This window comes from Rhinolophus sinicus, linkage group LG05, assembly GCF_036562045.2.
Source record: "Rhinolophus sinicus isolate RSC01 linkage group LG05, ASM3656204v1, whole genome shotgun sequence".
In the NCBI taxonomy this organism is placed as follows: domain Eukaryota; kingdom Metazoa; phylum Chordata; class Mammalia; order Chiroptera; family Rhinolophidae; genus Rhinolophus; species Rhinolophus sinicus.
Window position 1 is genome coordinate 17,002,619 of NC_133755.1, and position 26,470 is coordinate 17,029,088.

General features: G+C 36.4%; 1 protein-coding gene across 3 annotated transcripts in view; it reads left to right on the forward strand.

The window, feature by feature from the left end:
* Positions 1-25,525, forward strand: part of HADHB (hydroxyacyl-CoA dehydrogenase trifunctional multienzyme complex subunit beta) — a 30,191-nt gene extending 4,666 nt beyond the window's left edge. For all 3 annotated transcript variants that reach the window (XM_019735320.2, XM_074331798.1, XM_074331799.1), the window contains exons 2-16: positions 2,176-2,250; positions 2,354-2,401; positions 4,333-4,432; positions 8,440-8,484; positions 11,602-11,701; positions 15,663-15,750; positions 16,880-17,067; positions 17,386-17,566; positions 18,290-18,411; positions 20,440-20,519; positions 20,597-20,644; positions 21,315-21,402; positions 21,778-21,852; positions 22,268-22,432; positions 24,963-25,525. In XM_019735320.2, coding sequence (XP_019590879.1) covers positions 2,184-2,250; positions 2,354-2,401; positions 4,333-4,432; positions 8,440-8,484; positions 11,602-11,701; positions 15,663-15,750; positions 16,880-17,067; positions 17,386-17,566; positions 18,290-18,411; positions 20,440-20,519; positions 20,597-20,644; positions 21,315-21,402; positions 21,778-21,852; positions 22,268-22,432; positions 24,963-24,998 — 1,431 coding nt within the window. In that variant the 5' untranslated portion in view covers positions 2,176-2,183 and the 3' untranslated portion in view covers positions 24,999-25,525. The remainder of the gene's footprint in view (positions 1-2,175; positions 2,251-2,353; positions 2,402-4,332; positions 4,433-8,439; positions 8,485-11,601; positions 11,702-15,662; positions 15,751-16,879; positions 17,068-17,385; positions 17,567-18,289; positions 18,412-20,439; positions 20,520-20,596; positions 20,645-21,314; positions 21,403-21,777; positions 21,853-22,267; positions 22,433-24,962) is intronic.
* Positions 25,526-26,470: the final 945 nt, after the last annotated feature.

Here is a 26,470-nt window from a genome sequence, read left to right on the forward strand (position 1 = left end):
TCATGGGCTAATTGTGTTTCCTGGCCAGAGTCCCTTGACTATCCCTGGGCTGGTGAGCCTAAATTCCTTCATCTCTTTCCAATCCACATATTTGGAAAAATATGATTTTTCTTTTTCTTTTCTGAAGCTATAAGGCATCCTCTTTTTACCGAAACAAAGTTAAATAAGGCTTTTATATTACCTGTTGTATTTATTTGTGAGACAAATTATCCCAAAATTTAGCAGCTTAAAACATTAAAAATGTATTATACAGTTTCTGGGTGAATTAACTGCATTGTTCTAACTTAGAGTTTCTCATTAGGCTGTGTAGTCAGAATGTTGGTCAGGGCTGTCATCCTCTGGAAGCTTGCTGAGTTAGAGGATTTACTTCCCACCTAGTTCACTCATGTGGCTGTTGGCAGGTGGCAGCAGTTCCTCGCCATGTGAGCCCCTTCGCAGGGCTGAGTCTAGTGGAGATGAGCCAGCTGGCTTCCTCCGTTCAGGGTGTGTGATGATCTAAGAGAGAGAGAGAGAGACCAAGACTGAGGTTGCGGTATTTCCTGTAGCCGAATCTCAGAAGTGGCATATTCTTTTGTTTACACAGACCAACCGTGGTACAATGTGGGAGGATAGGAATTCCAAAAGGCGGAGATGGTTTTATTGGGAGCTGTCTTAGAGGCTGGCTTCCACAGCCTTCCTAGGCAAATCTTGCCAATTCATTCTTATCTTTTTTTTTTTTTTAAAGTTAAAACATGTTTCAAAATTGAGAAATGTACAATGACAAGTATTCTTTACACTCAGTCCCCTAGTTACTCTGTTTCCTTCATTCCAGCCAACCTTTATTTTTAACATCTTATTTCTACTTCCAAGGTATTTTATACAGATACAAGGAAATGTGTGTATTATTTTTCCTCTCTTGAACACGAAGGATAGCAGCTGTACACACTATTTTGCAACTTGCTTTTTTTTTTAACTTAATACAGGTTAAAAATGGCCCCATATTGGCAATAACTTCCCTATCTTTTTTATAACTAGATAATATTTTATCAGGTAGTCATAGCATGGGTTACTTAACCAATTCCCTATTTGTTGGTTATTCTAATCTTTTGTTATTACAAATAGTGACAGCATAGATCATGTCACATGTGTGTAAGTAACATCCATGAAGTAAAAACATGGACTTGAAATTGCTGGATCAAAAGTTAGGTACAGTTGCAGTTTTGATAGTTAATACCCAAATTACTTTCCATAGGGATTGCACAAATTTACACAGTATATACGAGTGCCTGTTTGTGTATACTCTTACCACACAATATATATCAAACCTTTGAATTTCTGTCCATTTGACAGGTCAAAAAGTGTATCTCGGTGTGTTTTTAATTTGTATTTCTCTTATGAATGAGATTGAACACCTTTTCATGTATCTAAGGGCCATTTGTACTTCCATTTTTGTGAATGGTCTGTTCATATCTTTAGCCCATTTTTTTTTCCTTACTGATTGTAGGAATTCATTTTTAGGAATGTAGGGAAATGGTTAATATATTGTAAATATCTTTATAGTGTTTTAATATATATATATATTTTTTGAGACTATCAAGCTTATAAAAAAGTAGTAAGTGCAGTACACGAACTTTTTTTAATAACAGTTGAGAGTAAGTTGCTGACATTCATTATACTGCACTATCCTTGAATACTTGAGTGCGTATTCCCTTCAAATACAAACATTCCACAAAATCACAATACAAATGTCAAAATCAGGACATGAACATGGGTGGCTTCATGATCACGCCCAGCAATCTCTCTACTCCTCTGGCCCTAGAGAAGAGCGTAAGCTTGAGCTAGAATGCCTGGCTTCACATTCCCTCTCTGCCTCTTACTAACTGTGGATCTTGGGGCAAGTGACTGAATCCCTGTATGCCTCGTTTTCACATCTCTTACAGAGCGTGTAATAATCATGCCAACTCCATAGGTCATTGAGGATTGGATAAGTTCAGGTTTACAATAGTGATTTGCATACTGTGAAAGCTATGTCAATGTAGTTATAATATTATTACTACAGGAGGATAGTTGGTAATAGATTAAATGTTACAGTATTTCACAGTAGCCATAGATGAGGTTATCAGAGATCCTAGACTACAATAGAAGCTGCAAATTGTTCAAATAACCCAGGACATATTTTTGTTCTTTTCTTTTTAGATTTCAGAATGGCTTCCATCTTGACTTACACTTTTAGAAACCTTCCCAGTACATCAAAGTTGGCCCTCGGATTTTGTAAGTTTAATTTGTTCTTATTTAATATTACATTTGGATTTATAAACATCTTACACAGACATTGAATTGTATTGCTTTTTGTAAACTTTATTTTGTCTTCCAGCTGTAAGACCTCTGAGCTGTTCCTCTCAGCTGCACGCTGCTGCCCCAGGTACAGTCATTTGTAAAATAAACATTTTTGATTTAAATGTTAGATTCTAGATTTGTGAATTCTGAATGGAAACCAAAATCAATTTGCTAAGTTTCCCCCTTTTATGAGCAACACGAACATCACTATTGCCTTCAGATTAAAATAACATAAGGCCAGTCAGTAGTAGTGTTACATCGCGTCGGCTTGGGCTCGAGGATGTGAACAGGAGGTGCTTTCTGGGGTTTGGGGCCTGGCGGAGTCATGGAGGTTCCGTGCAGCCTGCTGGTCAGTTTATTCACCCGCCGTGTCAGGCCTGGAGATGATTAGTTTACACTCTTGAGACTTGGGCCAAAAGCTAACATTTTACATCTGCAGTTAGATTTAGGCTTCTGTATTAATGAATATCTTCCTGACCCATATACAACAGGACTCATTCCTGAAATAGGGGTGACTAGGGAACTGGGTAGTAAAAGAAGGTTGTTTGGGCAATATGAAATGAAAAAAGTAAATAAATTTGTTGATTTTTATGGGGTCATTTAGACTCTCAGTAAACCCAGTGAACTAGACTTTTTCACTGTTGAATACATCCTTTTGCAGACCCTGATGCAGGTAGGTGTGTATCTTCAGTGGCCAGTGCTAAAAACACCCTGACAAGTTCATACCTTATCTCCTTGCCAGGTGCTGTATTGATCTGTGACTTCTGATTTGGGTTTTATTATGGTATTTCTACTCAGATAATAACTTAATAGAAAAGGCACCTTCCCAGGATTCAGAAGACCTCTGCTCTGTTTCAGTTCTACCTCTTTCTGAGCAGTGTGACCTTGAACTGGTCACTTTACTTTCCTGTGTTTTAGTTTCTTTGTCTAAAAAAACTAATAATTCTGGTTTTGTTAACCTGGCTGAGTCTCTTTATTTTAGTAGATGCCTAACATTCATTCCTAGCATGGTTTTAAGTGTGTGACTGTTCAAATATGAACATCAAAACAATCTAAACAGAATAGAACTAGTGTTTTATTTAGTTTGAACCTAGTTACCAAAGTCCGTGATCAGCTCTGAGACAGATTGATCAACTAACGTCATTTGTAAGCCAGAGTTACGGGGCAGCAAAAATTCCTCTTGGCATCCTTTCAGCTTCAACTAATTGGCATTTCTCTTTGCTTCTTTGCTTAGATTCCTAAGAGAACATCTGACAGACATAGCTTATCACATAGGTAGCTGACATGGGTTACTGGTTAGCTACTCTGTGCATTGACTTTTGGTGGTGCATTACCCATCCTGAATCTAATCAGCTTTGGCTATGGGTTTACAGACATGGTGTGTAAGGCATAGAGAGTTTTTACTCTCCATAGTTTAGTATTGTTTACTTTTCTTTCTTTTTCTTCTTCTTTCTTCCTGTTTTTTTTTTTAATCATGAGCATATATTCATGTTTTATTTTTTAATTAAAAAATTAGAGGAAGGTTACTCTTTTGATGTCAGAAAGTAACTAGACAAATTGAGTCAAACAGAATCAGGAAGCATTCTAGGTTTTTGCAGAAGGGCAATAGTCATCAACCAAATGACCTTTATTTCTACATAAAAAGGCAAGAATATTAATCCATGTGAAGAGTAAACAATTGTGACTTCTAATATTAAGGACAGACTTATGTATCAAATTGGTTGCTTTTAGTGTGATTGTCAAACTCTTGAGTAAAAGAAACAATTTTGTTAATGGCATAAATATCATCATTATTAGATATAATCTCTGTATTTACCTTAAATATTATTTGGAAACTTGTAAATGCTGGTCAGTTTCTTAGCCTTTTTGAAAAAATATATATTGAAGTGGTTTCGTAAATGGCAAAAAGAACTTGGCATTGAATGAGGTAATTCTTCTTAGAATGTCTGTCTTTAAAAACGTAAAGTCATCTGACTTCATGTATTTTAACTAACTTATTTGAACTTTGTCTTAAAGTTGCCCAGACCAAATCAAAGAAAACTTTAGCCAAAGCCAATATAAGAAATGTCGTGGTGGTCGATGGTGTTCGCATTCCATTTTTGCTGTCAGGCACTTCGTAAGTATGAAATGATTGTGTTATTTTTTTCCTTTTTTCTCCCCTCAGCTTTATTGTGGTGTTATTGACACATAAAAAGTCTATCTGTTTAGTTGTACAATGTGATTTTTTTAAAAGGCATATAATGTGATGGTTTAATATATGTATACATTGTGAATGATTACCACAATCAAGTTAATTAACACATCCATCACCTCATATGGTTTATTTATTCCTTCTTTTAAGGCACTTTCAAAAGTGGTCTTTCTAAATGTAACCCAGTAGGTAATATTGTTGTTAGTGGACTAACATATGGGTAACATTTTCATGAAATTAATACAGAATATGTCAAGCCAGTGGTGAAATAATACGGCAGATTTGTTTTTCATCCCTTCTCATGAACAACCTAGTGTAGTGTGAGATTCAACTCGCCCTACTTTGAAAACCTAGTGTGGGCGCAGATAGCTTGCTTCCAGTAGAGGTATCCTTTCCCTGTCTGGAGATGAGTACATTGTTTCTGTGCCTCTTCGGAAGTTTGCATGCTGAGGATGTGGGCCCATGGACATTCTGAAGGGCCTTCAATCCACTGCTTTGGCCTCTTGGAAATGATCAGAATTGAAGTTGATGGGCTGGTCCAAACTCCCTCATAGCACCATCCCAAGTATATGGAATCCAAATGATCCTAGACCAGCCTGAGAATTCCCCAGAACCAAACTACTATTCTCCCTAGACTTTTCTGCTCCTTTTCTGTCCCTAAATAAGGCCCAGTCTGTCCAAAAGCTGATGATAGACTTTGGTAACTAGATTCAAAATAAATGAAACATTAGTTCTATTCTGTTTAGATTGTTTTGATGTTCATATTTTGAATAGTCACTCACTTGAAAACAGGCTAGAAATGTTAGGCGTCTGCTAAGAATAATGAGACCTATCTTTACTAATATGAAAAGATCTTGAAGACACATTAAGTGTAAAAAGCAAGATACTGAGCAATGTATATAATGCCATCATTTGTGGAAGATACAAATGCACACACAGTGCAGGCGCTCTGTGTGTGTGTGTGTGTGTGTGTGTGTGTGTACATACATACTCAAACAATAAACATTCATTCTTAAACAGATGAATTAGTACCTAGAGAGTACTTTCTCATAGAAGTAATGCTACAAGAAAGTGGTGGTGAAGTTTTATTCAGCCTCTTCTCAATTGAGTCTGCCATTTAACAATGTTTCTTTCTATAATCTCTTTCCTGTACTGACACAACAGTAAGAGTAAGAATCTGAAGCTTTAGCCCCAGAAAAGTGAGGAGATGGAATCCTCTTTGTACTCAGCAGTATTAGCAGGGTAGGAAAAGAAAGTTCCAGCAAGAGAAGAAAGTTCTTGGCTAGGAAGACCATTTTTTTTGGAAAGCCTGTTTACATATTACCATATGTAGATGTTTATTTCAATTGTTTTACTAGCTGTTAAAAAATACGAACATAGTCAACTAAATCATTTATTTAAACTTTTTTTTGATAATTAGTATTTCCATGAAGTTTGATTTGAGATATTCAGCACATTAGTATAGGGTTTGTTTCTTTTGTTATTTTTTATGTGTTAGTTTAATTCTGGATCCTGATTGAAAAGAAGAAGACAAAGTTAATGAGCAATTTAGTGGTAAGAGAAGAGAAAAACTTTGGGTAATGTAAAAAATGATAGTTAATGGGGAAGAAAGAATAAATTTTAAGGCAATATTCATATAAAGAAAAAAATTAAAAATATAGAGCGAAGAATTTATAAAGAACACAAATAATTGAATCATATTATTGATGTCCTAATTGAGGTGACAAAAAAGTCTTCTATAATAGAAGTTCATTTTCTAATGGAATAATCTTTTTCTGTTCGATTTGAAGAAACTTTGCTTTCAACTTGAGTGATATTTGGAAGACCAGGTTCTCCTTAGAGGTGGAGGGTATTTGGGAAACACTCCTAGAAATAGATTCCAACAGTGGGATATGGGAGTCTGTCAGTCTTCCTGGAAGAGAGGAATATAGGAGCAAGAGAATAAAGATTGTAAAATGATAAATAGTTTATGGTTTAAAAATTGACACACAACTTTTCTCTAAATTATTCTGTTCTAAGTTTGAGGGAATTGGTTTTAAATTGAGGGAACTGGAAAAATTTGGAAAACTACTGGTGATTCTGTGATTCACAGTGAGAATAAAAACACCTTTGGATTTTTTGGTTTTAATTTTCAGGAACTTAATAGATCTTGTTATTCAACCCAATAATGAAATCTTTGACTTAAAGGGAGTTTATTTTTTACATTTAAACAAACGAACAGAGTTCACACTTAGATCTTGGTTTTCAATAAAAGAAACGAGGGCTCCCTAGAAGAATGACTAGGTCTATGCCAGAGGAAATAACAAGATGAACCAGAGACACTTGTTGTACCAGAAAGTAGAGAAGTGCTTAAAAAAAAAAGAAAAAATAGGGCCGGCCCGGTGGCTCAGATGGTTGGGGCGCAGTGCTCCTAACGCCGAGGTCTCTGGTTGAAGAAAGTGGGGGGAAAAATGGATGCATGTCAAAAGGACACAAGACCAACATAGAATAGCTTCCAATGACCAAAGTTAGAACACTTTGATCAACAAGATAAATTATGCTAGTATTGCATCATAACCCAAAAAATAATAAAATAAATATCCATGAGTCCAATCTGATATAAATGATTGAATAAATAAATAAACGAGAGGAAAAGATACATCTTCCTTACAGAAAAATTTCAATTAATAAATATAGGAGAAATGAGGAAAATAATCACCATTGGAACACCACAGTAATAATTGATGCAAGCGAGATGTACAAATGAATGCTAAAATTAGTGAGAAATGTTAAGAAACAAGATATTAGCATAGCCTCTAACTCTCTCCCCCCAAATATTTATTCAAAATTGTGATGCTTTTAACATGTGTCCACAAATTCTTTGTTACTTCTTCCTCTAGGAAGTGAAGCTTAATTCTCCCCACCTTGAGTAAGGGCCCTACTAGTGATTCATTTCTAACAAATTAGTAAAGAAAGGGAAAAATAGGGGAGAAAACTGGCAGAGATCACTTGAGCCAAGTGATCCAGTTAACATCACCAGTAATAAGTCGTGTTCATATCACATCCACCCTGATATGAAGCAATGACAAGAGCACTTTACCTCTGTGATATTCTTTCCCCAAATCCATAACCCTACTCTTCAAGTGCCAAGGTCATGAAAGATAAGGAGAAACTGAGACACTCACAGATTAGAGGAGATTAAAGAGGCATGACAACAAAATACATGGATTAGATTCAGGAACAGAACAGTGAAAGGGTATTAGTGGAAAAACTGGTGAGATCCAGATAGTAGCTTAATGACTGTATTGTGCCAATGTTAATTTCTTAGTTTTGACAAGTGCATCATGGTTATATAGGATATTAGCATTCGAGGAAGCAGGGTAAAGGGTATGCAGGAACCCTGTTCTAGCTCTCCAATTCTTTTATTATATAAATTTCATATTACTTCAGAACAAAAAATTTCGTAAAAAGTCCTAATACATCCTTCATGTCCCTTTAGGCATCACAAAATAGAGAGCGAGAATATCCATATATACATATACATATATATATATATGTGTGTGTGTGTGTGTGTGTGTATATATATATATATATATACACACACACACATGCATACATATATATGTATATTTTAAGGTGAATTGAAAAGGCGGAGTTTAATTTTAAAAATATTTAACGTGTGTCATGCTGAACAATAAGATACTGGGGAAAATTTTGTTAGATTCTTAGCCAGCTCAGCCTGAGTTAATGCTTGCCAGATTTTTAAGGATGACAAATAGCAAAAGTCACACTATTTCTTCATTTAAAATGATGGACTCTCTTAGATAGTAAAGTTAAATGTATTTGTAGCAGCATATGTTAGATGATCTTTTTAGGTATTTCAAATAGAATGAAAAATAATTTTTTGTAAAGCTCTAGGCTTTGGATTTCAATTACTTATTTTCTTTCCCCAGATATAAAGACCTGATGCCACATGATTTGGCTAGAGCAGCACTTTCGTAAGTAAATGCAGTTTCATTCATTAAAAGCACTTTTCTCCAGTTTTCACCCTTGAAATAACAAGTTTAATAGAATTTCCATATCTAGGATATATTAATTTTTGTATGGTAATTTTTATATGGTAAGAAAGCACTTACTAGCTTTTACAAGATTCGTTTATTCTTGATTTTAGCCAGGTGTGGTATACAAATTCAACCTGGTGGATGTAAGGCATTATCGCATTAATTTTCCATTGATGCTTTGCACCACCCACAGGTCTTTCCTAGTTTGAAAATTCCCTTTAGTTGACCTTTCTTCCTATTCTGCCTGTCCTATTTCTTCTCTTCCTGCCAGATTTTAAGAATGGATGAAAGCAGCAGTTGCTTCTTTTTTCTTTCTCCTCCCTCCCTCCCTCCCCTCCCTCCCTCCCTCCTCCCTCTCTCCCTTCCTCCTCCCTCCCTCCCTTCCTCCTCCCTCCCTCCCTTCCTCCTCTCTCCCTCCCTTCCTCCTCCCTCCCTCCCTTCCTTCCTTCCTTTCTTTTTTTTTAATTGGGGAATATTGGGGAACAGTGTGTTTTTCCAGGGTCCATCAGCTCCAAGTCGTTGTCCTTCAATCTGGTTGTGGAGGGCACAGCTCATTCGACCATGTGGGAATCGAACCGGTGACCTCAGAGTTAGGAGCACGGTGCTCCAACCACCTGAACCACCGGCCCTGCTTCTTTCTTACTATTCCATTTATTCTCCTTAATCTTAGAATAATCGTTTCCATTCCCATTGCTCTACAGTAATAATACTTTGGAAGCTTCTCTTAATAGTAGTGATTTGTGATCATTAAATGCACCAATGTCTTCTCAGGTCCCAGTCTCTCTATTCTATGGCATTTGACACTGCCAGCTGTACTTGAAATTGTCTTCCTTTGTCTCCTTAATATTAACCTTTATGATTTCCCTCCCATCTCCTGACTGATTCTTCTCTACTTTTAAAAAGCTGGAATTCTTCTTTCTCTTTTTTAAAGGTATTTTGCAAGTTTCAGTCCTTAGAGCTTTGCATTCCCTCTATGCACATGTTTTTTCTTAAAAATCTCATCTACTTAATCTTTATTTTTTTAATGTAGAGGACTCCCAAATTTCTAAATTTGACCATTTCTTTGACACTTCAAGTTTAGCACATCAAAAATAAAAATTATCTTTTCCTCAAAACCAGTTTATTTTCCAATTGTTGATAATGGTGCTATTTCTGATTATCATCCCAGGCTGGAGATTTGCAAGTTTTCTTCAACTTTTTATTAAAAAAAAGTCAAATGTATAATAAAATTAAAAGACTAATACAGTGAAAACTTAAATACCCTCCACTTAGATTTAATAATTGTTGCCATTCTGCCATATTTGCTGTATCTCTATGGTTCAGCTTTGCATATTTCAGCTCTAAATACTTTAGCGTTTATCTCCTAAGAATAAGGACCTTCTCTGCTATCTGCTATGGTGATGCCATTACCATATCTAAGATAATAATGATTTCATAATAACTTTTAATATCCAATTCATAGTCATATCCCCCTCAATTATTCCAAGAATGTCTTGTCTTAATATTTTTTTTCAAACCAGGACCCAATCAAGGTTCATATTACAAATGGTTATGTCTCTTTTCATATTACAAGTGAATGTGTCTTTTTAGTGTCTTTTAATTTAGAACATTAATTGCTCCCTCTGCTCCCCTACCCCCACCCCCACATGACAGTGACTTTTTGAAAAGTCCAGGCCAGCTGTCCTATAAATGTCCCACATTTTGGATGTTTCCTTATGGTGATATTTAACTTTTCTCTATGAATTTGCTTGTAAACTGGAAGTTAGATGTAGAGGCTTGATTTTATTCAGGTTGAGCATTTTGGGGTAAGAATGCTTCATGGGTAAAGCACATGGGTATTGTATCATTTCAAGAGGCACATGATGTATGATGCTGAATCTAAGCACTTCGTCATGGTGGTGGTCAGACTGCCAGGTCTGGATTATAAAGGTACATTTTCCCTTTGCAATCCCTCAGTAACCTGTAAAGGGATATCTTAGCACCATGTGAACGTCCTGTTCCCAACAGCCTTCCACCAAACAGTTTTAGCTTTCATTGATAATTTTTTCTTGAATCAGTTATTACATTAGAGATTATAGATTGGTGCTTTTTCTGATTCTTTTATTCCTCCTACATTTATTGGCTGGTATTTTCTATAAAGAGTAGGTTTTTTTCTTTTTTTAAATGAAGAGGACTTAATGGATTTTTATTTATTTTTTGTGTTATAGCCAAGCTTAGTCATTATTCTTTTTGAAGTTCAGATTATCCCACATTTTATCTGTGGGAGCTCCTTCAAGTTGACTCCTATGTCCCTTTTGTTTTTTATTACAGTATTTTTTGACATACAGTTGCACACAATAACATGCAGAGATTTTAAGGGTACAGTTTGATGAGTTTTGACAAATGTGTATACCTGTGTTCCTGTTTTTGCGATGGTTCCATTAGTCTTTTAGTGCTTTCTTATTTTTAGTACAGAATAGGTCTGTGAGATTCACTTTGTACTTTTCCCCGCTTTAGACCTAGTCTCATTTTTAAAAAAGTTCTGATTCCTTTCATTCCCATGGGGAATGACATTTAGAAACCGAATCTGAGGTCAGAGTGTGCTCTTTCTACTGGAGTGTTACTGCATCTAATCTTTATCAGTGGGGATAACTAGAAAACTATATTATTTAAATCTTGTATTTATATTGATATTTCAAATTTAAATTTAATGTACCTGGGATTTTACTTCATCTCTTTAATTTTACATTTGTCTCTTTTCTCTTTGGAATGAAAACGTGGTTCCCACTAACATTACTATGTTTACTTATCCATTTTATCATGTTCTGAATTGTTATTCTTTCTGTGTAACTCATTGCCAATTGAGCATCACGTGGTAACTTTTTAAATCACTCTTTCATTCATTTCTTCTTTGATAAGGTGCCACATGGTTGTCGAATTAAGCAAAAGGCACACTCTCTGTTCTTTAAATTCAAAGTTACCCTTTTAAAGAAGTGCAATGTTTTATTTAAGTAATGATCTGTGGCCCTACTTTGATGTGTAAAATGCTTCTTTGCTTTGGACTTCTGTTCTCAGGGGTTTGTTGCATCGGACCAATGTCCCAAAGGATGTTGTTGATTATATCATCTTTGGCACAGTTATACAGGAAGTGAAAACAAGCAATGTGGCTAGAGAGGTGCGTGAAACAAACAATATTGTTTAAAGAGATTGGTAGGAGAATCAATTTGAATTTCAGCTAATAGAATTTACTCTGTAAAAGCTATTAAAATCCATTAAGTATATTTGGCTTATAATGTGATTTTATAACTTGAATAATGTTATTTAACATTTAAAACAATTGTACTATAAATCAAATGATGTACACTATACTAGTATATATTTATACTGTATAAAAATCAAATCAGTTATGTGAGCTGGCTTGGGAAATGTTAATTTGTCTGTCTCTTTTGTTAGGAAGATAGAAATTATGTCAGAGTTTGGCTGGTGTGACTTTTAGTAATGTTAGAGCATGGCTTCTAATTAACTTAAAATTTCAACATTTTGCAAAGAACTTTTTTCATAACATGGTTTTTGTTAGAGGTAGCCTTGTTTATTCATTTGTTCATATTGACAAGGTGACACGGGAGTTTTCTGTTTTTTGGTTTTTTAAATTTTTTATTTTGTATTAGTTTCAGGTGTACAAAACAATGCACTAGTTAGACATTTCACCCCTCACAAAGTGGTAACCCCCCTCCCATAGTAGAGTTTTTAAAAAACTATTTCGCAGGAGTTTATCTTTCCCCTAGTTGGCATAACTCCATGTAGTATTTATTGGGTAAACAAGATAATGACAGACTTTGGAACTTCTGTGAGTTTACCTTTCCCCTAGTTGGCATAACTCTATGTAGTATTTATTGGGTAAACAAGATAATGACAGACCTGGGAGCTTTTGTGACATGTCCTACAGACATATTGAATAGTTAAAACACATCTTCTGGGCCTTGTTTCAATTTGAAGGTGATTATTTGGATAAAGTTGGCTCCAAAGCATATTGCCGTGTGCTCAGCATTTTCTTTGTTTCTTGTCTGTGCCTGCTGTGTTATTGTGTTCAGTATAGTTGAAAAGGCAATAACTTCATCACTGTCAGCCAAGAGAAGGGAAATTGAGCAGGACTGAAGTAGTTGTTCTGCCCCACCGTTTTAGCTGTTAGCCCACAAAAATTAACTGTATGTTGTTAGAGAGTCAGGAAAGAATTAAGAACAGGAAGAGGTTTTTTTATTTCCCTTTCTCTGATTTTTATGTTCTTTTACTAGATCTTCACATTTTTAAATGTATTGAATATGATAATTTTATCAGTTCATTGAGTTATTTATAATACATTTTCAACTTTTATATTCTGGGGAAAAAAGTGACTCTTATAAGAGCACTTAAAAAGTAAATATTGACCTGTTTCAATTTTCTGTATATTTCTATTCTATCCTAATACTAAAGCACTAATGTTTTTTTCCTGAATTTGTTTTCTGGAAATTTTACATCCATATGCAAATTTCAGCTATTGATTGATATGAGATAGATTCTCTCTCCCTGCCCGGTACCAACACCACTTGCATTGCACTCCAGGTAATTTTTGCAGTGGCTTCAGGGAAAGTGAGTTGAGGGGATATGTAACCTCAAAGCTAGCATACGGTGTTTCCCCCAAAATAAGACCTAGCCGGACAATCAGCTCTAATGCGTCTTTTGGAGCAAAAATTAATATAAGACCCGGTCTTATTTTACTATAAGACCAGGTATGATATGATATGATATGATATATGATATGATATGTAATACTGGGTCTTATAGTATAATTTGGGTCTGTAATAACGGGTCTTATATTAATCAGCATTAGAGCTGATTGTCCAGCTAGGTCTTATTTTCAGGGAAACACGGTAACTTCCAGCTAGAGAATTTCTTTGGGGCTTGTTGTCTAACAAAATTAATATGAAATCCTAAAAAGCTCCTGGCGCTGAGTTCCCATGAACCTGACTTTACTGAAGCATATTCCCCTCCTCTCCAACTTAACTAAGAGGCACCTTGCCCCTTTCTCCTTAATGTGCTACCTAGAGCCTAAGCTTGCTTTTAGAGCTGTTCAAACTTTAAATAGAAGAAGTATGTGGACAAGGCTCACCAGCAGCCACTTCTATTTAAAGCTCCTCAGTCCTGAGAGTCAACTGGGCCAAGGGTGTAACACATGCTAGGAAGGACCTCATGAAGATCAGCTGTTACGACCTGAGTGTCCTTTACATTTGCCCCACTGGGGAGCTCTCCCTTGCCCTCTGAAGACTTGCCTCTCTCTTCCTTTTGGATTGGTTTACACGGAGAGGCTGACGTGCGGTTGGCAGGGGTTATTTTCAGCAAAGTAGGTTGGGAACTTAGTATTAGGAAAGACCAGAATAAGGTCATGTTGCACGTATACTACTGTAGCACATTTATATTTCTATAGATTATGGTAAATAGTGTACAGATAGCATTAGTATAAAGGTAAAAATCAGATAAACATTGAATCTCTTCAATCTAGACTTTGGAAATGTTTATTTTATCAAATTATAGGAGATCTTGTATTTTGAGGATAATTAAATAGTTCCAGAAAGAGGCCACTAAAAATGAATTTCTCTAATGGAAACCAGAATTTCATAGTAAATAGTGGTGGTGGGGCTGTGGGGTGAGGGGAGTTAAGAATGTTATTTTTATAGTGAAACTTTAATATTATAAAAATAAGTATTGTTGCACCTATGCATTAATTCTTTAGACAAATAATGGAATCAGGCATTGGTTGGTTTATTGGCAACCTAATTTCCCCAATAAATAGTACAATAAAATAATAGATGTCCTCATTTCATGTTTAACTTTACTGTGCCACCGTAACAGAAGCCATTTTTGCAACATTGACAGTGGGTTTCAGTTTTCCTCAAGGCCCCTTAAATTGTTCTTTTGAAGTACCTATTGTGTCATTATTGTTTAGTTTTCTCTTTTCCATTTGTTAACTGGTCCAGCCCTTATTTGTCAGAGGCTCACTTGTGGCTCAGGCAATTTTCCGAAGTTTCTTTCATCAACTTGAACTCCTGCATATTTGGCAAGTTTTCCTTTTTTGACTTTGCATCAGATCTGCAAAGTGCTGTGTGAAGTATCAGACAGTCAGGGAGAGACTGACTGGTAGTGAGAGTAGAGATGAGTATAAAGTGGGCAGGGACCTGAGTGGGGACTCGGTTTATGAGTGGTCAGTTCTTTAGAAATTATTTTCATGTTTGATGACTTTTGCCACTAAGCTTTTTAACTACAGGAACATAGATCATGAGGACCTTACCCTATTACGTATTTCATCAACTATATTTCACAGGTGTGCTTTAAGTTGATTTGAAAATTTAAACACATTAAAGTTAAATCATTTACTGATATCCTTAAAGGCTCTGAACACAGTATGGGGAATATAATCAATGTAAAGATTATGTACAGTGTCAGATGGGTACTGGACTTATTGCGCTGTCACTTCATAGATATATATACCGGGGGTGCCAAAAAATGTATACACGTGACTTGTATTCATCTTTTGTTGTTGGTATATATTGAGTATTAACATTTTAATACAGTTTTTTCCTTTCTTAAAATGTGTATACGTGTATTTTTTGGTATCCTCTGTATATAGTATATATATAGTCACGGAATGTAAAGTACAGCATAGGGAATATAGTCAATGGAATTGTAACAGCTATATTCGATGTCAGAGGGGGAGTAGACTGGGGGGAGGTTATTACATTGTGAGGGGTGTAAATGTCTAATCGTTATGTTATTTTGTACACCTGAAACTAATACAAAAAAATTAAATAAAAACAAGGGGGAAAAATGGCTCTGAACAAAGTATTGCTAAGAAATTAGGTGAGATAGAAGAGTGTTGTAGCCTTATATACCATTCTAGAAACCAGCTACCCCGAATTTTGCAGAGTGCTTGTCATTAATGGCTAGATGAAAAACGAGTAAACCATTTCTGCGATGGGCTTCATTTTATTTTGAATATTACTCTGTAGAATATTAAACTCAAACCTTTCCTGATTCACCACACAGAGAAGTATAAGCATCATTTACATGTAGTATGATCATTTTATTCACTGTGTTTCCTGAAGGCTGCCCTTGGAGCTGGCTTCTCTGACAAGACTCCTGCTCACACTGTCACCATGGCTTGCATCTCTTCCAATCAAGCCATGACCACAGGTATGTTTTTCTGAAAGCAGAAGGTACATGGTAATCTCCTTTGTCTTTTATTTGATCTTTAAAAAGTCCTCTTAAAGAAGTAAATGATAAGCATAGATCTCTGAATTTGTGTTTTTTGAAAAAATATGGTAATATTTACAATTTTTTATTTTTGACGGTAGGTCTCAACCTTTTTCTCTTGCTCTCTATACCCGAGGGACATATTGATTCATGTAGTTCCTCCATCAGTTATATGGTTGGCTACAGCAGGGATTATCAACTGGAGGAATATATTTCTAGGAGAGTGCTTCTGCATTTGAGGCATGAATAGTTTATAACCTGCCGAGTTTTAAAGTTAGGTGATTCTAATGTACTGCCCCATGGAGATTGGCCTTCCTCCCTCCATGATTGCCAGAGGGATAAATCACTGCTTTAGATGGTATCGCCCTTTCTTCTTTTCCCCCACATCTTGGCATTTCTCACAATTAGTTGCAAATTCTCCTAACAATCTTTAGCAAAATTGTGGGACATTTTGTAGCATTGGCCCTTATTGTGAAAAGACAGGAAATCTGAAAGGTATAGTAATCATGTGTTCTCTTAGTAACATCAAGGTTAAGTTGGGCAGCCTATCCCATGGGTGGCAAGGAATGAGCCAGAGGCAGTGACTGGGGCAGTTCACCACTCTATGTAGCATGTGACCACTCCCAGTTAGAGCAACAAAATACTTGCCAATGGCCGTAAAGAGGGAAAGGGGCTGCCTTACATCTCAAAAGCCAGAATTTCTTTGGCTTGTAGAAATTGAAATTCCCTTCACAGTAAAAATATCTGAAAACTAAAGTTGGGAGCATATAAAATATGCTGAAAGTTCCGGTTTAGAACATGATTTGTTTTGAGAGTTGGTTCAATGGCTGTTTCCAGAAGTTGATGTCCGTGTAGCCTGAATGACACTTGTTTTTCTTTAGGGCATCGAGTGTATTTTTAGTCATTGAAAACATTATTTTAATCCCTCTGAAAAGATGAAAGCCTGAATTACAGATGTTGTACAGTGCTGATAACTGTCGTACAATTTTTAAATCAAGAAGCTTAAATGATCAATAGTCTGTTAGTTTCTGCAGAAGATGTTCATGTACATATGACCTGTGCCCTATAGGTTTTGGCTTGATTGCTTCCGGCCAGTCTGATGTCATCGTGGCAGGTGGTGTGGAGTTAATGTCCGACATCCCTATTCGTCATTCAAGGAAAATGAGAAAAATGTTGCTTGATCTCAATAAGGCCAAGACTCTGGGCCAGCGGCTAGCTTTAATCTCTAAATTCAGATTGAATTTCTTATCACCTGAGGTAAGACTTGTGAATGCTTACAGAAAGACTTGTGTTTCCAAAGCAGCCCACTTCAGATATTTAGAATTAGGTAAGGCAGCAGGGGTCAGTTATGCTCTGATAGTTACAGGGCAGGGTTAATTACTTGGTCGTGTTGAAAAAAGAAAAGAGAGCAGTTAGAAAATTTGAATTCGTAAGTCCTCTTCAGAGATGCCCTGTTCACATCGTTTCCCTTGTTTTGGTCTTGATTGATAGTGGATTTTAACTTTCCCAAATAACCCTGGGTGTGGTACAACACCTGTCAACAGTGTCCCTGATCCTGTCTGGCTCCTTTCCCAGCTCCCTGCGGTGGCCGAGTTCTCCACCAATGAGACCATGGGCCACTCTGCAGACCGATTGGCTGCCGCCTTTTCTGTTTCTCGACTGGAACAGGATGAGTATGCACTGCGCTCTCACAGCCTGGCCAAGAAGGCACAGGATGAAGGACTCCTATCTGACGTTGTACCGTTCAAAGTACCAGGTGAAATGGTTTGCTCCACTTTGTAAAAGAGTCTGCTTCGTGATATTTGTTAGGGAAGTCTGAATTGCTCCTAAATCTCCAAAAACCCCACATAACTTTTCAGTGAACGTGGACTCAAGTTTCAATTTGTGTTAGAACAATAGGTAAACATTTTAAAGAGAAGTTTTTCTTTTTTAATTTTTCAGTTACAGTTGACGTTCAGTATTATTTTATGCTGTTTCTGGTGTACAGCATAGTGATTAGACATTTATATAATTTACAAAGTGACCCCTCTAATAAATCTAGTACCCACCTGGCACCATACATAGTTATTGCAATATTATTGACTATATTCCCTATGCTGTACTTTATATCCCCATGAAGAGAGAAGTTTTTCAAAGAGTCTCCTTTTACATCTTCCTGATACATTTTAGTTCTTATGTAGGTGCCGGTTTTTAAAATTCTTCATTCATATGATTTCTGTATGGAATAGCCAAATGTGAATGAATATCTTAAAATAGGGTGTCTTTTTTTTGTTGTTAAATCGTTTAGGTTTTTTTCAAAAAATCTTAAGAGTTTTGTTTAGAATTTGATAATATCTTGATAACACGAAAGGCTTTCTTTTTAGCAATCAGGTATGGTTTACATTCCATATGTTCTTGTAATTTTTAAAGCATATTTCTCTAGAGAAGATATATAATGCTTGTAGTTCCTTAGAGTTAAAGAGTTCATATTTTTTTATAGGAAAAGATACAGTTACCAAAGATAATGGCATTCGTCCTTCCTCCCTGGATCAGATGGCCAAACTAAAACCTGCGTTTGTCAAACCCTATGGCACAGTAACAGCTGCAAATTCTTCTTTCCTGGTAATTTATGTGTGCTCTGTATATTACTAGTGACTTGCATATTTGTGTACTCTCAGTAGAAAAGCCTAACGTATGTCTGTTTGTAATATGAATAGAAGCTTAAAAATATAGTTATTCACTGTAACGATAATATTAAAATAGAATCATGGTTTTTAAGGCCTTAGAAGTCACCTGATCCAGCCACCATTCTGATACAAAAAGCTGTTCTCTTCAGACACTTAACCAGTCAAAAAACTTGAATTGCCTATGCTAGGCACTGGAGATAAAAAGAACAGATGGTTTTATTATAGAGAAAAAGCGTTGTGGTGGCTATAAGCATAGGCTGTTGGCAAAGACGCATGGATGGGGGTCAGAGAGGCTTCTCAAAGTGGAGAATCTTGAGGGAAGAGTACCAACCAGTTCAAGAAATATACAGAAGGCATTCTAGGCAAAGGGAGTAGCAAGTGCAAAATCAAGGAGGTGTGAAAGCAAGGGCCTCTTTAGGGGTAAATCTTGGTTGGAGCTTAGGATGTGAATTTGGGGAGTCATATAAGACACGGAAGGTAAGCAGAAAGAGTGGCAAGACAACTCTTCTAGCTGAGTGTTAGAAAATAATGCTTTATACTGACCCCCAAATTATTTTCCTATTATGGAATAAATACACCCTCATTTTTTGTTGTCATTTTACTTATCTGCAGGTAGCTTCATATCCTTCCTTGTTTTTTTGGCTCCTCCTCAATTAAACATCCCTATTAATTCTGCTTGTACGATGTGGTTTCCCTTCTCCTACCACCTGGGGTATAATCTTCTGGATGTAGTTCATCTGGTCGATGTTTCTTTTATGGTATAACTCCCCTACCCAGACATAAAGTCTGGAAACATAGGCAGACGTGTGACATATTTGGTCTTGGTAAGTGACTGTTTGAGGCCTGCTCTTGGTCTAGGGGAGGGTGTCTGGAGCAGCTCCAGCACCATGGTCACCACCTCATGAAGACTGGGTGGTGAAGGGTTGGTGAGACGATCATTTCCCAAAGGTAATTGGATGCTGGAGCTATATGGCCTGGGCTGCACTCTTGCCAGATATGAACCCTCGCGATTACTTCTGGGGCGAGCTAACGGTACAGGTTTATTTATTGAAAACCAGAAACAAATCATCAGAGGCAATACTTCACAGATACATGGGTTTCCAGAAATATGTTAATGCACTGCATTCATTGCAATTTTGCATAGTGGCACACTGAACATATTATTAATGTAATGTCCACAAACCATAGATTATGTATAGTCAGCTATGTTTCCAGACTTTATGGCCACCCTATTGGTTGTGCCTACCTAGTCTCTTTAGGGTTGCTGAGTGTAAAAATATGGTAGAATGTGGTAGAAATTGTTTTGATTTTGCAAACTCTACAGAGTAGTTTCCTTTTCTTTGAAATTTTTCTTTTTTTTTAGTGCTTTTGAAGTCATGGTGAAGGGCTTTTTTCAGTGGTACCTCTTTGTCCCCTGACTTCTCAGTTGTCAGTTGGGAAAGAACATATGGGGTTTGTCCAAAGAGGGAACACTGATTCTGACGTTCTCAGCCGCCTGCCTGTTTTCTCTTCTTCCATTGGTTTGCTTTGCTGTGGAGTCTCTAAGTAGAAGAAAACCACCTAGAAGTCACAGGCAGCAAGCAGCTGAGAAACAGGCCAGAAAATGTAAAAATAAATAAGTAAAGCAAAAATCGTTTTAATTCATAAAATTCCTCATATTCTGTGTCAAAAGCAAAAAACATTTAGTTTAAACTTATTGTGAATAATATTTCTAAAGTTACCTATTCTCTGTCCATTTGATCATTATGGTACTTTTTGAACATCCTCTAAAAATGGGTCAGACACTGTAGAGTGTGTGTTTGAATTACGATTTAATGATAGATAAAATAAAAAGGGTTTTCTATATAGAATCGCCGTATAATTATTTAGTCGATTCAGTAGCAGGACACAGAAGAAGATGGCTGTGGAAAGACCTCCAGACAGGCTGAAGAATTGAACATTATTTTTCTGGTTAACATTTCAGACTGATGGTGCGTCTGCAATGCTGATTATGGCAGAGGAAAAAGCTCTGGCCCTGGGTTACAAGCCCAAGGCGTATCTGAGGTAAAGCAACATTTAAATAAATTGCCCTTGGTTTGTTTATTTTATTACTGGAGCTAAACCCTCTATTTTTCACCTAGGGATTTTGTGTACGTGTCTCAAGATCCAAAAGACCAACTTTTACTTGGGTAGGTAGCAGTATATATATCCTTGAACTAGAATCAAAAGTATTTGATTACCCACATTTATTATACAGGTTTTAAAGTACAGTAAGCCCTGAGTTCATAATTGGTTTGTGTGTCGGATTTTTCAAAAATAATAATCCTTTATGTTGGTATATCATTTTGTAGTTTGGGATTCTTTTCCATTTTTTCCTATAATTTCTACTTATCATTATGTATATAACTTTGTATTATTTTTTATGAAGGTATCATAAGCATTTTTTCTTATTGCTACACAATCTTCAGAATAGCCTTTTATAAAAGCCTCATTTTATACTATCTCCCTCTCCCTCACAAGGCTCTACCCTCATTATGTCCTTAAAACTAGCCGTGCCCTATCCTACGCTTTGCCCTGTGAACGCTGTGTTCTTCTAGTTCTTCACATTATTAATTTGTCTTTCTCTTTCATTGTTTACTTGTATATTATCTGTTTCCCTGACTTAGAATACGAACTGCATAAGGGCAGAGGCCATGGTCTATTCAGTTCACTCTTGTATCCCCAACACTTAATTGATATTCGTACAGTAGAATCAGTGAATGAGTTCTAATACTCGTGTAAAAGTCAGTTTGGGGAATATGAAGGAGCTCTTAGGTTAAAAGTTAAAGTTTTAACATACTACTTATTTTTTCTTTTCAGACCATCATATGCTACTCCAAAAGTTCTAGAAAAGGCAGGATTAACAATGAATGACATTGATGCTTTTGAATTTCACGAAGCTTTCTCAGTAAGTCATTTTAAAGACACATAACAAAGAACCATAACCATAAAAAGTATAGTCCATGTTTGTGGGAGAGAGCAAAGCGTAGTTTATAATACAAATAAAACAGAAGTGGACCTTTATATTTGAAGTACTGATTAACATTACTGGTAAGGACATAGGGGAGGGAATGAATCCAGGGCACATATAAAGTGTGAAAACATACCTTTGAGGCTATCTCTTAGAGGCCCTTCAAAAGTACCAAATTATTTCTTTAGAAAATTTTCAGGGAAAACTGATTTAAAGATTTGCTCATCTTTAAAGTTAGATAAACTCATGCGTAAAAGAAAACCTTGAGGGACATTAATAACAAGATCCTTATTGAATTATTTTCCTTTCCAGGGTCAGATTTTGGCTAATTTTAAAGCCATGGATTCTGACTGGTTTGCACAAAACTACATGGGTAGGAAAACCAAGGTAAGTTTCTGATTAAAAATGCACTTGACTTTCCGAAGCACTTTACTCTCTGGATCTTAGTTACCTGTTAGTACAAATAGGAAGGAGAAAGCTTCTCTTATGAAGAATTTTGTGTCTGATTAGATATGTTTGTTTCTTAGTTACAAAATAGTTCCGGGAAATGCTTTAGAAAAAATAACAGCAAAATTTTAGCTTGTCTTTTGTTCTTCCCATTCTGATATTAGATGAAAACTAAATGGACCTTTGGCTTTCAGAATTGACCTAGAATTTTTCTTCTTTTGCAGTAAAATAGTTTGTGATGTGTCTTAAGTTAGTTATTTCTCTAGCTCTCTTACTTCCTATTACTAAGAGCCTGGCCTGATTCTTTTGTAAGTAAACTCATCTTTATACTTGTGTCTGTTTTTGTGGGAGCCAGGTTGGAGTGCCTCCTTTGGAGAAGTTTAACACCTGGGGTGGATCGCTGTCCCTGGGTCATCCGTTTGGAGCCACTGGTTGCCGGTTGGTCATGGCAGCTGCCAACAGATTGCGGAAGGAAGGAGGCCAGTATGGTTTAGTGGCTGCCTGTGCAGCTGGAGGACAGGTATGTCACAGCAGCTTCATAGGAGCTTCTGGAAAGTCATTTTCTTGGAAAAAAAGCAAGATCATCTAAGAATGTTTTATTTAGTTTATTTTGAAACATTCTTAGAGCAATATTTCTGATGACAGGCAACCAGAAAAAAGCAGCCTGTTTTTGTGGGGAGAGGATGCAACTTTAATTCTGATAGTACTTTGGAAGGAAGATGCTATTTAAATCCAAGCTATTTTTTTCCTAAAATAATGTTTACATTTTTTTGTAGTATATGCCTATTATGAAAATTATGGAAAATACAAAAAATATATAGAAAAAATTAGATCATCTATAATCCCTTCACCAGACACTGTCATTATTCACACTTTGATATATTTTCTTCTTTAATAATAAAATTTTATTCATTTATTTAGTCACCATAAGACTTATGTATAAAATCCAAGAGGTAAACTTTCTTGAAAACTGAACTATACCTTAATTGGAGAATTAATTTACCTCTCGATAACTTATTGCTGTTTAGCTGGGACAAATTATATTATTGTACAGATCTTTTTTCTGCCTTCCAGTGGTATAGACACAACTTGTGACCTACTGTAGCATTTCACTCTAGGAATAAAATCCAAAAGGAAGGCTGACTGGAATCTTGTCTTTTTTTTTTAACCTTGATGGAAACAGATTTAATTTCCCTTCAAATTATAGAAATTTCTGTTGCTGATCAAGATGAATAAATAAGATATGTGAAGTATAAACATCTTACATTTAAAAGCCTTTGTTTATGGTTTTTCCTCAGAAACTCTGAAGACAAACAGGGGTCCGTTATTCATAGGTTGGAACATTTTAGACTTCATGATCAAAAGCATTTTTTAACCTGTGTAGCTTTTAACCTGTGTAACCGTAGTTGATTCGGACCAGAGCCCTCCCTCTTACCTTTCCGTGCCAGGCTTACACAAAGACGATAACTAGTGCACAGCACTGTCTGTACTGCATCTCCACATAGGTGTATGTCCTTTGGTTTTGAGTGTGTTCTCCAGTTTGTTATCTAGCCATAGAGTATAAAGAACACATAGATGCTTTTGTGGATGAACAAAGAATAATACCCAGTACCTTTCTTCTAGAACTTTGTAGTACGGTGAGGAGAGAGAGATGATGCATCTTAGAAACTAGGTTAAACTGGTGTTGTTTCATCAAGAGGCAAATGAGTGATACAGACATGATTCGATCAGAGGAGGGATCCATTATTATGGATCTAGAGCAGGGTTTCTCAACTTGGGCACTATTAGCATTTTGGGCCAGATAATTCTTTCTCGTGGAGGGGTTGTGCTATGTGTTGTAAGATGGTTAGCGTGGTCTTTACCCACTAGATACCAGTAGCAACATCCCCCTCCCCAAATACGTATAGTTGGGACAACCAAAAATATGTCCAGACATTGCTAAGTGTCCTCGGGGGAGGATGGGAGGCAAAATCACCCCCACCTGAGAACCACTAATCTAGAGCAACCTAAAAGATTTGGGACATGAAATGAATGCATTGTAAATAAAGCTGGAGAAGGAAATTTCTGCCTTCTAGGATAACCCCAAGTCAGTCAAACCTTCCAGCTTCTGTTCATTTGTGTTTGCTAACACCTGTGTCAAGGTATTTAACAGTTTGTTTTGAACTACAGTATATAGCACATTGGGGCAGACGCCATGTAGTAATCTTTATACTCACACAGTGTTCAAATAATAGTTGCTTAATAAGTATTTATGGGGATTTAATTGAACCTGGAAACAGGGAAATTAGTTAGTTAGGCTATTAACTGATTTGATGGCAGTCCAAAAAATAGAAAGACTGATTATCAGATAGGATTTAGACTCACGAAAACATAAATGTCTGTTTTCAACTAGGGAGGTAACTAGCGCACAGCACTGCACGGTGCTAGAAAAGGGATTTTCTACCTTCTTACCTCTGTGGGCCCTCTGATCATCTCCACCTGAGCAGAATAGTGAAGAAGAGCCATTGGCTTTGGAATCATCTAGACCTGGTTTTAAGTCCTGACCCTGTGACTTGATAGCTTTGTGAGTTTGAATGAGTAACTTAGCCTTTCAAAGTCTCAGTTTTCTCATCTAGAAACTTACGGTTGTTGGCATTCACTGTATTATGTTTATTTTTGTACAGCTAAAAAGAGCCTCCTGTGGCTTCTCATTTTAATAGCAATCATTTATGGCACATCTAGGAATCGGATTCTACTGGACAGACTCCGATGCACATATGTATACATGTCTATATGTGTGGATAGAAATGTGTGTGTGTGTGTGTGTATATATAGTGTATGCTGTCTAATTTAATATTTACAAAAACACTATGAAGTTGGTACCATGAGCCCCATTTTATAGACGAAATTGAGGTTCAGAATAGCTAATAATTTCCAAAATCACAGTGTTTGAGTGGCAGAGCCAGGGTCAAACTCCAAAGCCTATTCTTTCCCCAGTGTTCTCTGCTGCCTTTGTACTGGCAGCATTCATCACCTTTCTTTGCCCTAATTGGACTCTTTTTCCTTTACAGGGCCATGCTATGATAGTGGAAGCTTATCCAAAATAATAGATGACGAAGAGGTGACCTGGAGTTTCTGTGCAGCACTCACCTAGCAATGCCATTTCAATGCATTACTAAATGACATCTGTAGTTCCTAGCTCTTCTTAGGAAAACAAAATCTGTGGCCTTATGTTAAGTACTTCGCAATTAAGCCTTGCCAGTGTTCTGAGCTTTCCAGTAATCACAGTCACTGCTCCATCAGGGATTTCTCAGTCACCAGAATCTCACAGTGATGATACATGTAAGCATTTGTTTTTGGTCTCTACTTTCATTCAAGACTAAACGAGTGGTTGCAGTTGGGGAAAGAGGTTAGCTGAGATTTGGAATCATCTTTGTAACATTTGCAAATTATACTCATTGCTGTCTGTGACCTAAATAAGTATTTTCTATAAAATATTCAAGTCAATGTGCCTAAATTAACTTAATTATGGAAAGATAATTCAGAATCCCAACATCACTGAAACTTATAGTAAATGTTTAGATACGTAAATACTGTTTGGTTAATCTTAATAAAGTGGAGAAGTATTGGAGAAGTGTTTACCTTATTTTTTTATTGAGACAAAACGTGTTTCTCTTGGGGAAAATTTTGCCTTCGATTCCTCGTTTGTAACTTCTACTCATTTTAGTCAACCACAAAGCTGCTAGGAACACAAAGAGGTCCTGCTTTAGTTTTTTTTTGTTTGTTTGTTTTGGGGTTTTTTTTAAGGCGCAGCTCACAGTGGCCCATGCGGGGATCGAACTGGCAACCTTGGTGTTATTAGCACCATGCTCTAACCAACTGAGCTAACTGGCCTAGGGTCCTGCTTTAGAATAACACCTTTTTCCCCCATTGCTTGTTTGCAGTAAATGTATTTAACTGTTTGGAGATGCTTCTGTTTGTCAGGATTTAAGTGAAGTATAAAGAAATTTATAAATTTTGATCAACATGCTAAAAATCTTTTCAGTTTTTTGACAACCAAATTGCACTAAATAACATGTATCCTAGTGCTTTGAAGAAGCAAAAGCCTAAATTGCAGCCATTTGTGTGAATGTTGCTTAGGTCAATGAAAGCTGTCGGCAATCAGAATGGTCCTCTAGTTGAGGGACAGACTGAGCAAGGAAGTAAGTGCTAATCTGTTAAAAGAGCATTTGAAAGTTCTAGCATCATTACCCCATTATTGCACTGGTAGTTTCAACATAATGTGAGCTTTTAATTATGAAAACCATTGTGTGTACATACATATCATGAAAATCAACTCTAGATAAGTTAAATATAAAAGGTTAAAAACTTTAAAACTTCGAAAAAAGTACTACTATAACCCTAGGTTGGGGAGAGAGGGGCAGGGGTGTTTCTTAAACAAGACCTTTAAAGTGCTGTAAAAAAATATCTATAAATTTGCCCATGTTGAAATAAGAACTTTTGTTCTTTATATGATAGAGTGGAAAGACAAGTCACAAATGGGGCAAAGATAAAGCTGTGTCTTACAAAGGCTGTGTGT